The sequence below is a fragment of the Sylvia atricapilla genome, chromosome 13, assembly GCF_009819655.1.
Source record: "Sylvia atricapilla isolate bSylAtr1 chromosome 13, bSylAtr1.pri, whole genome shotgun sequence".
In the NCBI taxonomy this organism is placed as follows: Eukaryota; Metazoa; Chordata; class Aves; order Passeriformes; family Sylviidae; genus Sylvia; species Sylvia atricapilla.
Window position 1 is genome coordinate 3,358,450 of NC_089152.1, and position 12,350 is coordinate 3,370,799.

Consider the following 12,350-nt stretch of genomic DNA (forward strand, 5'->3'; position numbering starts at 1 on the left):
GTGCTTGTTTCCAGCTGTCCCTGCAATCCAGTGAACACCACACCTCTGCTCAGGTGTGGTCAGTGTGGTGAATATTGATGTTCGTGATCACAAATCCTAGTGAATGGCACTGGAAAGGATTGTGGTTTCAGAGGTGCCTGTGCCAAACCTCTGGGGTTTCCAAAGGTTGTCTGCTCTTACAATGCAGCATGAACAGTGTTTTTGTAGGCCTTGATTAAAGGGGTCTTCTCAGCCAAAAAAGTCTTAGAACATCTCTCAACTTTCTTGTCTCACTGCATTTGGTGTCTGAAACAGTTTTTGCTGGTGTGGGTGAGGACAGATATCCCTGAAGCTAGGAGAGGTCTCACTCTCCAGAGCTTTTCTAATGTTTGGGCAGCCCCCTCTGCCCAAATCAGTGACTTAGCAGAGTGTAAATCCAATGCAGATACCACTGGAATAAAGCTCTTGCCATCTTGGGGAATGTCTGTGTGCGGGCAGGTTGGTAAAGGAGGAGATAAATGGCTCATCCATTAAACTTGTAAAACCTCAGCAGGGTTCCCAAGAAACAGAGAAGCCCTGCAGAAAGTCTGAAAGGTAAAGCTGAGGGTTGGCCAGTGCTGGGGAGGGGATTCCACATGTTCCATTAATTGCTGTCCTGCAGGGTAATTAAACAGAGGAAAGGAAGATAGCAAAAGCACTCCTTTAAGCTCTGATGATTAAATCTTGCTGCCTCTGCAGGTTTACAGACATGAAGAGGTCTGGCCCCACAAAGGTATTTTTATCAGAAAGGGTCCGATAGCTGCTTTAGGTGTCAGGTAATTTGGAAATGGGCACTGCTGCACTCCTGCCTGGGCTCCAGTGTGGGATGAAAGAATTGTCTGAGAAGTTCTGTTGAGGTGCAGTGGTGCCATAGGTAAGATTTGGGTGTTTCTGCCTGAATCACAATGCTTGCACAAACATTAAGGCATGTGGTTGAATCTGGCTTGTTCAACTAGAGCCCTGGTCTTGTGAAATGTTATCCAGGGCACTCATTAGACCCTTGGGTGTCATATCAATATTCAATGCCAAGTATCTCTGGTTATTCCTAATAATCAGAAAATGATTATTGCCAGAAGTATTGAGCATTTCACTCATTTGTGCTCTGAGGACCTTGTGTTCTGAGGAGTTTATCCTTGTGAGCTCCAGAAACATCAGCTGGTACTGTGAATATCAAGGAGAGATTGGATCTGTTAGCCCTCGAGTGTAATGAAAATCAGGAGATTCAGAAAGCACCTACACTTTGTGTTTCAGCTGTTTATTTTTCTTGCTGGGCTTTTGGGATTCTGGCAGCAGTTGTGTACACTGGAAATGTCAGTGTTTTCAGAAGAAGTTGTTGTATTGGGCACTACAGGACAGCTGTCTGAGTTCTGGGAAAGTTGTGCTGCATCCCTGCAGGTCATGGTGAGCAGAGTTTTACAGGGCTCATGTTGAAATTCAGGACAGGCTGTATCCTCCAGAGGGAGAAGAGGATTCTGTGCTGATGGGCACATCTACAAGTTGCCCAGAAAGTCAGGATCTGGTGGATATTCTCAGGAGTTGTGGTGGCTTCCATCAGGTGGTCCATAACATCAGAAGCTCTTCCTCTAAAAAGACTTGAGTTTAAAATATTGTGAGTATTAACTCCTTTTCCTACCTGGCTGTAGCTGTGTCTCGTGCACTAGATGGTTGCACTGTGATTTCTCTAGTTGTGGTTCATGATGAGTGTGTTGTTTCCAGTGTGGCTTTCGTTAAATGCAGTCACAATGAAAATTATTGCTGAGGGAAACAGTTTCCATATATGAATATTAAACTCTAATGGAAACCACGTTGTTACTGCAAGATTAACAGAAATTGGCATCTTGGAGGAGTATCCAGCATTAAGCCAAATTAATCTGTACCACTGAGATTGCATGTCCAGCTCTGAATTAGGACATTCTCATAAAATGAAGGAACAGTTCACCCTGTTCGCTTTTCTGGATGATCCCAATAAAGCAAACTTGGCCTGGAGGCTCAGTGGTGACAGCCTCAGCCTGTCTGTGAGGGCCCTTCCATGGATACAGTTCTTTTTCACCTGGATACCACCGACTCCTGAGACCTCTGTTTATTCAGCTGTAGAACAGTGTTAGTACCTATCTTGGAGGCAGTTTAGTGGGTTTCTTCTTTAATGTTTCTTAAATTTTGGAACCTTTTCTATGCAGGCTTTATAGAAAGGGAGAAGTATTTTTCATTTTAAGTATCACAAGCACTGAAAGATTCCCTTGGTGACTGAGTTGATGTGTATACACAGGCAGGGCATCTCTGTCAAACATATCATTGCCATTGAATGGAAAGGCAGAGCATGAATCACTTCAGGGTTTCCTGATTTCACTCCTGTAGGATGTTAAGAGAGGCTGCAGGAATGTAATTGATGGCAATGTGCGAGCTGCACAAATTGAAAATCATGGGAGGATGAGAAAAACATCAGCTCAACACCAAACCAGTAATGATGGGGAATGGGAGCTTTGCTCTGAGCATGTGGATGTGCAGGGAGTCTCTGTCTGTGCCAAGCAGACTTCAGGACTGGGAGTTTGGCTCCCTTCCCAACAGCAAATACACTGAGCAGGAGGAGAGCCAGCCAAGTTTTAATCAAGTAAAAGTTCTGTATCCAGAGGTGGTTGGCAAAAGAAGAGATTAAAGTATTAGGAGTGCAATGAAAACAAGACATTAGAGAGTTGAAAGCTGGAGTACCTGGACAAACCACTTGCTGAGTGAATGCTCCAGAGCTGTCAGGAGGAAGCCCCAGGTGTTTGGAATAGGACAAACTGGGAACCCAGGCACCAGGACTTGTCTTCTCCCAGCCTTGGCCATCCCTGTGGCCAGTGTGTCATATCCTCATGCCTGGCTGGGATAGATGGGATCATTCCCCTCGGAGATCCTGCTGCTCTGGTGGAGGGCTCATAGCTGGCAGGAAGGCCAACAGCTGCAGACTGTTTATGTATGACAAGGTTTTGGATAAATGTGAGTTTACACAGTTGCCTGTGTCCCAGGGTTTGCTGTGGAAGTGCAGATAGCTCTGCGTGCCCAAGCACAGAAGTTATGGGCTGTAATTATGTAATTTCTCGGGAGAGAAAGGAAAAAAAACAAAAAAAACCCTCGTGCTTGGTAATAGTAAAAATAGTAATTGGCTTTCCTTTTCCTCTTCCACTGATGCTCCTGCTTGACCCTTTTTATATATTAAAAATAGATTTGTTGTAATTGCTGACAGCATGTCTGAAAGATAAGGACATTTTTCCCCCAAAGAAAGCCACTGTCTCTGTATTTGCAGAGGCACAGAGAAGTGTGGGGTTTTCTTAAATAATAAACAAAAATCTCAGTTCAGCTTCCTTCCCTATTTTTAATTTTCACATGCACACACCTGTCTCACAGACAAGGCCAGAAGCAAAATTACCAAATTAAAGCATTTCCTCTTATGTTACTCCCAGCCTGGTAGAACCATGGCACGCCAGGATTTTCACAAACATGTCTGAGTCCATGAAGTTTTTATTCCAGTTCTGCAGACTTGAAAGGCTCAGATAAAAATCTGGAAATTTAAGAGGCAAACAACAGTTTCCATTCATCCCAATGAAGACATAAATCATGTTAATGCAGCTTCCAAGGCATTGTGCTGCTATTGTTGTTGGTTAAAGGTGTATTTTTCTCTGCATATCAGTTATGTGGATCACTGTGCTGGGCTACAAAAAAGTTGCATTTATGGTAATGGTTCAGATAGATTTACTAAGGAACTGGAGTACAGATCAATAGTTTATTTGCTGTTGATATTGTGATGAAAGGAATTAATGCTAAAATGTATTGGTCAAAAAGAAAATTATAGTCTTAGGAAATAGTTTGATAGAAAAAATAGATTTCAAAGACGTTTTTAAGGCAAGCTTTTTCAGGCTTAAAATGTGATAGCAATTTGTTATAACTGGCTTGCTGTTCCAGAATGACTCTTATTAATAAGCACTCAGCAGTTCACGAGCTGGACTTCTTACTGGGTTCATTCCATGTACTCCAAAGGTTTCTGCTCTTCCAGGATTATGAGTTTCTCTGCCCAGTCCATTTCTGTAATAATAAACTAATTTTAAATGGCTACATTTTTTAATTGATCACTGCAGATATTATAAAATGGCCACACAGGATTCACATTCAGCACTGAAAATAGCTAATAAAAATAGATGACTAATAGTCTGTAACTGAGCCACAGTCACTACTTCTTTGACCACTGGTGGATGTACAAGTCCTTAATCATTACTTTTCCACCTTTGAATAATGAGGGTTTTAGCAGAGAGCAAAAGCCAAAATAATAATGTGGATATGCATTGCCAGGTTCAGAGGGGATTAGAGCCACTAAACAAAGACTTGAGAAAAATTATTATTTGGGATAATGTATTCAACATTTTAATTGGTATTTAACATATTTTAATATATTGGCAGAATTCTAGACTGTTTTGCTGCACCACGCCTCCCAAAAATGGGAGTGTTGCCCCCTCCCATCTCCAATGATGGCAAACATAGACCCAGCCTCGTTTTATGAATCTCTCAGAAGGAACTTGGCAGCAATAATTTTAAGCAAAACTGACTTGCCTGATTGACCCCTGAGCCTGAAATGGCAATTGCTGCTCCTCAGTTAAAACCCTGTGTGTCAGATACAGCTGAGAGAGATATTGGCACAGGTTAATGGAAGATAAAGGTGGAATAATCAGGTTTAGTAGCAGGAATAAAACACTTTTGGTAAAAGTCCTGCTCTGGTCATTCCTGCCTAAAACTGCTGAAAGGGAACCAAAATATCTCTCCCAATTCGGTAAAAGTGTCTTTCAGTTGACCCAAATACTTGGTTTTGGCGTCCTCTTTAACCAAAAAGTGGCACATTCACTGGGCCACCAGGTGTGTGGACTGAGCTTGCGATCTCACAAATCTTTCTCAAAGTGGGCTGTTACTTCCTGAGCAATTCCTTGACATCCTTTGGACTATTCTGCATTTAAGAAGCAAGACAGTCAAGAAAAGTGCTGCAATCCAGCTTTTTTATGACCATTGATTTAAAAGGTTAAATCTCGATCTCATTTTTCTGTATGTGGTATGAATCTGCCCTTTCAGAGTCAGCATTTTTAAAGTAAGCAAGCATTAGTGCCTGACTTCAGCCTTCACTCTTGGCTGCAAGTGCTGAAGTAAAAGGCTGTTGCCCATCCCTTCATCCCTGGGCAGCAAATTTCCACATCCTTAATGTTGCCAAAACTCATAAAAACAGAGCTGGACTTCTTCCAGGTCTAAGGTTTTACATTTGCACCCTGATAAACACAGCCTTAGGGAAACAGTCAACTCTCAGAGGGAAAAAAAAAAAAAAAAAAAAAAAAAAAAAAAAAAAAAAAAAAAAAAAAAAAAAAAGGATAACAGGGAGATCCTGACTCCATTGCATGGTCATGAGCTGCTCCTTTAAAGGAGGCACTCCATCCAGCCACCTCTCCATGCTGCAGTGAGGAAATAGATTCCTTGTGTGCTGCTAATTACAAATAAAAGCAGATCTATCCTCTGTGGCACCCTGAGCTAGCCCGTGATGCCCCCACAGCATTCTCAGGTGCAGTGGCACTTGCAGCAGGGGACAGGCTGGCTGCAGCAAGGACAGATGAGGACCATTGTTTTTCCATAGCAGAGGTTTCATGCCGTCACTTTTGAATTCCTTTTTGGCCTCAGCCTCAAACCGTCCGTGGTGCCCACACAAACAGGAGAATACTGTGCATGGATCAGATCCTAAATTCCACTCAGTAACAGGAGACTTGTGCCACCTACATTGGCTTTGTGACTCACCATCAGCACTTTGCCAGCTCTCCTGGCGCTGACACTCTCACTTTCTTTTAAGCATGAAAATAAAGGAAAATGTAAGATCTTTTCAGAGTTTCTGCTTTATTGTTTTATTCCTTCTCCCTGACTTAATTCTGAAAATTGAGAGATCTCCATTTAAATGCTTGTTCAGGCTCTTTCACTGCATCTTCTAATGCTGTAGTAGATGCCATTAGTAGACAAGTTGAGATGAATTTTTGGGTCAGTGAATATATTTTCCAACGAAAGCAGTGAAGGTGAGTGTGTTTTACTTATTTCCTGTCTGACAAAACTCTGGACTGATTCTTCACTAGGGTGGAAAGATTCTTCACTAGAGGAAGAAACTACTCAGATGATTTTGTATGGAAACTGCTCTCATAGTTTTCATTCATTCTGGTTGCATTTTTTATCACTTTGGTTGTTACTGCTGTCTGTTTTGAGTGAATGAGCTGTTTCATGGATTTGATGGGAACATTCTCTGTGTTTTTGTTGCAGGAATTGCTTACCTAGGAGGTGTCTGCAGTGCCAAGAGAAAATGTGTTCTTGCTGAAGACAACGGTCTCAATCTGGCATTCACAATTGCACATGAACTTGGGCACAAGTGAGAACTTGTCCTTCTGTTTCCTTCTTTACTTATGCCACTGCAGGATACTTTTATTTCAGGCCAGACAAGTGCAATTACTAGTGTGGCGTGTTTGTTATGATTGCATAAATGTAGCACATTGATATATAACTTAATTTTCAGGAGGCTTGTGTAAATACCCATTTTAGCACACCCATTTACAAATCTTTCTAGCTGATCTTCCTGTTTTCAGCTCTCTGTTCTGATTCTGAGTAGCACAAAGAAGCCTCAATCTCTTAAATGACTGACAGTAGTAAAGACAAATTCTGCTTTTCTTGACTGTGTAGAATAGGTCCACAAAACTAACACGAGCTTCAAAATCTTTGAACTTGCTGAGTTTTCTCTGAAGTTCAGGTGTCTGCGTCAAGGACTTTAATAGTTAAATAGTTTGGTAATGGTTTCATCTCTGCATGTGAAGTAATCTGCTGTGACTGAAATGGTAAACATCAATATTTTGGAAATGCCCTTAAGGAGAATTATTTGATCAGCAGAAAGAAATCCCATAACTTGATTTATCAGCTCAATCACACCTGAGTGAGACCCTTTGAACACACTGGAAAAAGCAGGAAAGAGCGTGATAAGTCCTAGTCAGACAGAAATTTGCAGAATGAGATTACTGGGTGCTTTCTGCAGGTGACTTTGGAGACTCTTTAAAGCTGCCTATAAATATCCCATGGGCAGAAGAAAATAAAACTGACTGAAGAATCAGCTGCACACATCCTCTTAGTGCAGATAATGAGTTGACCAAAGGTCAGCTCCATGTTCCCTGCTCTCCAGGCCCAGTGTCACTGCACTTGTAACACTGACGAGCTTTTCCCCCTTTCCATTGACATCACTCTGGCTGCAGTGGCACAGTCAGACTGTGGAAGGTACAGAATTAGGCCAGGAACAAAGTAATACAGGGGACAGGACTGTCCCTGGGGGGTTTTCAAGCACTCCTTCCTTCAGCCTCTCTGGACGTACCACCAAATCCCACTTTTGTCCTGTAGTAAGAAGTTGTGCCTGAGTTCTTTCTGCACCCTTCCTACAGCTCATGTGTCTGGTGTATCTTCCTTTCCTGCAGAGAAGTATTTCACAGCTAAGTCAGAGCCAATGGAGCGTGTTCAGGTTCTGGCCAATCTCATCCCATGACAAATAATTACTTTATGGTAATGTATTTCAAAGCTGCATGTAGGATATTTAGGTTACCTACCAAAAATGAATCTCCTGTTCACCCTCCAGTGACACCAAAGGCAGCTGAGCCAAACCAAGGGTGGTTTCAGCAGAAATGAAGGACATTTGGGTTTGGTTTTATTTGGATTGCACGCCAAGATGTTAAACTGAGCCTAAACTTAATAACAAATTAACCTGTGGGTAATGCTAAGGGAAATTCAGCACTCATCTTTGGATGGGCCAAGAGCAAGAGGGGAAAAATACTTGAGCTGCAGAAAATCCAGCTGTGTGAAAGAGTGAGGCTGGTCTGCCCTGGTGTTTGCCAAGTTTCTCAGCAGAGCTGACAAGCTTCCTTCTAATAATGCCTTGCAAAACATCCCCATCATAAATAGGAGATGTAATGCTTTCAGATACAGCTCTCCATCTGTGCCGAAAATTGTTGGGAGGATTCTGCTGCCACAAGTGTTCAGGGACATGTTCCAGGTTTTGTTACTCCACAAGGGGCTGCAATTCTCTGTCACACATTGGGGCAAACCCTTCTGCCTCCTCTGCCTTGCCACCAGCAGCATAATCAACTTCCAGCGTTACCAAATCAAAACAGAGGGGTTGAAATGCCATGTCTGTCACCCCCCAACCTAAACATCAAAATCATCCCTCTGTGCTGTCACCCACCAAAGCCTGGGTGCTAATTGCAACCTCTGAGCTGTTGACTGGTGCCTTTCTGGAGGCCAACAGCATTTTTTTCATTGACCTTACGAGGTGTCAGGCCTTATTCTTCTGGTGTTAAATTGCAGTAAGATGCTCTGAGCAGTCCTGTTTCAGCACATCTTGTCCAAATAGAAGAATTCTTTGCAGACTTTACTTAAAAACTCAGAGGTTTTGAGTGAAATATAAGGAAATCCATTGCAGACATGAACACGAAGCTGACCTGAGCTTTAAAAATGAAAACCAAGGAAAACTAGGTGCAAGTTTCTTAATTTAAAACAAAATCCAATCAAAACTTACGTCCATATTGGCAAAAATAGAAATTTTGGAGAGCCATAATTTTGAGCTTTATTGAAGTCTGATTTCCTTATGAGTGTAGAAAAGCTGAGATTTATTATTCTTTCCTTAAGACTAACAAATGTCTGTGGAGATCACAAGCCCAGTTTGGCATTCACAGATAGTTTCTGATGTGGACTTTGGAAAAAGTGAATGGATTACTAATTGATGTGTCAGATTCCTAATCTGCCACTAATGTCATTTGGACTGGCTGCAAAAAACACTATTCCGGACAGCTGCACTGTGAAAACATGGAGACACCATTAAATAGGTCCATTAGGAGGAAATAGTTCCTATGAAAGTTGAAGGATGAAAGTTCATCTTCAGGTTTAACCTGTGAGGTTGTTGCTTGACGATGGGGTGAGAGACATGACTTTGGTATTTAAATCTTCAAGTCTGTACTGATGGTTTTGATCCATGGACACAAAGGGAACATCCATCTGTATTAAGATACAATTTTTTCTACAGAGGATCCTGGAGGAGAGTCTTGATGTTACAAAAAGCTAACAGGAGCCCAGTGAATGTGTATTGAGGCTGCAAATCATAAACTTCTTCCCACACAGGACAGGACCCTCAGCAAGCCTTGTTCCTTCAGTCAGCTGGGTCAGTAGTGGATGTCTTTTAAAACAGCACACTTGAGTGTAAGCACAGTTTGTTGGATTTTATCCGGGGTTTGCTGGGTGGAGTCCTGACCTACACAGAAGGGAAGACCCAGAGATCAGAGTGGTCACTGAAATCTTAAAATGTATGAGTCTGAGACCTTCATATTATAAACTTAATATGAACACTGAGCATTTCTTACTCTCATCTCTCCTCAGACTTGCAGGGCAAGTCCATCAGTAAAAGCTTAAAAGTGCCCCACTTTTGTCACCAAGATCCTGACTGGTGCTTCCCTCCTCCTCCTCTGCCTCTGTGAACTGCACCAGTGTGAGGCTGATCTGAGATTCACACCCCAAAGACCACCCTGAACAACCGACTTGGAGAAACACAGTGCCACTTCCCCCCCGCTCCTAGTTCCCTCTCTGCCTTACAGCGGTGACTTTGTTACAATTTTCAAGTCCTTCTCCAAAGAAAAAGTGGAATAAGTGTTTTGAAACCAAAGCTGGGATTCAGCCGTGTATCCGTTATCCCGGCCGGAGCGCGGTGGGCTGCAGCCAGTGGTTTTTCGGGACAACAATGCCAGCTTTGTTGCCATCCCTGTTTCTTTCAACAGCCTCAGCTTTCCTGTTGTGGGACGGGGGCAGGCTTGGGTGAGGAGGGAAGATTCCCATTCATGAGCCAGCAGAACCTGGCACTGCCTGGATGGGGAGAGAATAGCCCGAGGTGGTGTGGCTGGGAGCCACGCTGGGGCAGATGCCCTTAGGAAAGGGGATTAAAATCAACTGACAATAAGCAAGGAGCTGGCTCTTGCCAACAGCCTGAAACCACATGGCCTCAAACTTGAAGCTGAAACAGATGAGGACAAAAATGAGTCCAAAGGTAAAAGCCCATAATGCACAAACCAAACAGCTCAGGGCTTGGAATCAGACAAGAGAAGGGTTTGGAACCAGCAGGTTTCTCTCCAGTATGCTTATTTGCTTTAGATGTTAGGAATTGATAGCTGTAGCTTGGTTAAAAATACTTCAGGGTGCATAATTATTTGCTACATTATGAGTATGGCCTTTATGGTGTGTCTCAAGCATTGTGGCGTTGCAGGTAAAGGAAAAGCACTCTGGATCTTCCCTTTGTGGCCTGGTATTTGTGCTGATGAACTTGTAGATCACGTTGGCCTCCCTGATCTGTGTAGTTCTGCACTCAGCAGAGAGATTCATGCAGATGTGCCAGAATGTGAAAACATTGCTGAGGAGGAATGTCCCTGAGCAGACCCCAGGGGTGCAGAATGATGCCCTGTAACAATTTACACCAGCAAAGCCCAGTCACTGGGGTGCAGCTGGTCAAGATTCCTGAGAACCAACCAGGAAATTGTCCCCTGCCCCACAATTTATAAATAATTGATCATAATGTGTTTTAAAAATGAAAAGTTCCATGTGGAAGCTGAGGACTGCCCCAGTAAATGTGACAGATCTGAGGACAGGTAATGCTGCAGAGTGCACACTGTGCTGATAGAAACCTGTTCCTTGTTCTGCATCAGCCTGTCCTGCCATTCCAGTCAGAACAGTGCCAGCAGCGCTGGAGCCAGACAGCCAAATCATGGTGGTGGGGCAAAGGCAGTGGTTCTGGAAGCCATGGAGAAGTGGAGGGACCTCTGCTAAGAATCCTCTTCTTTTATCCTGGGGTTATAACATTGAGGTGCAGAATGTGGGAGCTGAGAAGCTGTTTTGAAAGAAAAAATGCCAAAACCCCTTCTGTCTTTTCCAGAGCAGAGCAGCTCAGCAGTCTAACCCTTCATCTCAGGGCTCTGCCAGTGGAGGCAGCTGAGTGTAGTTTCTGTCCTGATTGACTTTAAACATTAACCTTGTTTTTAAACAGGTTTCTCAGCTGGGCTTCTTTTTCTTTTCTGTGTTTCTCAGAGTTAGTCCCACATTTATCAGGCCTGACCTGAATTTCTGTGGAATCTTTTTCTTTGTTGCTATTGCAGAAATATACCGATGTGTCCCCAGGTTATTTCATACCTCCCAAATGGCACAAAAACCAACATTACTTAAGCTGTAGAATCAAACATGCAGAAGCACCAAAGTCTCAGTTTCAGGGTTATCCAGACAACTTCATTTATAACTTTGCTCCCTCTGTGCTGCAAATGAAGCCAAACTTCTATTCACAGGGTAGTATTTCAGTATGTAGTTAAAGCCTTTACTTTAACACATGCCCACAGGCATCTTATTCACTCCTGTGAATTAATATTTTACTGTAAGAGAGAGCTCTTGCCAAGAGATGGCCATCTTGTGTGTCTGTAGGGTAACATCCAGTGATGGATGGCTCAGGGATGGAGCCTGTGGCTGCCAGCATGGTTCCAGTGGCTGGACAAACCTCTCCAGTGGCTCTGCTGGCAGTTTGGGTCCAGATCCTGCCTTGTGTTGGGGAGCTGTGGTTCCCTTGGTGCCTTCATAAACCCTGTGTGGCCCTTCTGACCATGCTGAGTGTCAGAACTCACATCTCTGCGCTTGGAGTGGTGGAAAATAGAGGTCAGTTGGATCCCAAGGAGCACTGCAGCCAGAGGCCATCCCATGCAGGCTCCATTCTAGCAAGCTCAGGTATTAATGACTTTGCTGCACCACGACTCCCTGAGTAGCCGGAGAGTTGGACTCAGGCAGTGCCTGCCCCAGGCTGTTCTCCTGGTGCCAGAATCTCCCCTTGAAATCTCACAGGAGGACGGAGCTGTTCCAGTATATTGCAGTCTCAGGGGTACTGGGAGTGACTGGCTGCTGTGTAGACATACCCTGAGGCTGGCCAAAAATGCTGGCAGCAGTCCGCACCCACCCTGGAGTTGCTAATTTTATTTTCTGCCATTTGTGTTGTAAATCTGTTGAGGAATGTCTCTCCCTCCGTGTTCCCAGGCTCCCTTTTCGTGCTCCCCTCCTCCCAGGTTTCATTCTTCTTCCACAGATAATTGCTAGCACATTTTCACAGTTAAGTTGCCCTTCTCTGTACAACTCCAAAGGACATAATGGAACACTGCCTGTTTCATGATATGTGCTTGTACATCAGAGTGGTATGATCTAACCAAAGCAGTTACTTAATAACAGGTTCTGCTTCAGAGAAAGAATAG

At 43.5% G+C, this 12,350-nt stretch overlaps 1 protein-coding gene across 1 annotated transcript in view; it reads left to right on the forward strand.

The window, feature by feature from the left end:
* ADAMTS17 (ADAM metallopeptidase with thrombospondin type 1 motif 17) overlaps positions 1-12,350 on the forward strand; it is a 154,833-nt gene that overhangs the window by 52,565 nt on the left and 89,918 nt on the right. Inside the window, exon 8 of the mRNA XM_066328254.1 lies at positions 6,325-6,430. Coding sequence (XP_066184351.1) covers positions 6,325-6,430 — 106 coding nt within the window. The remainder of the gene's footprint in view (positions 1-6,324; positions 6,431-12,350) is intronic.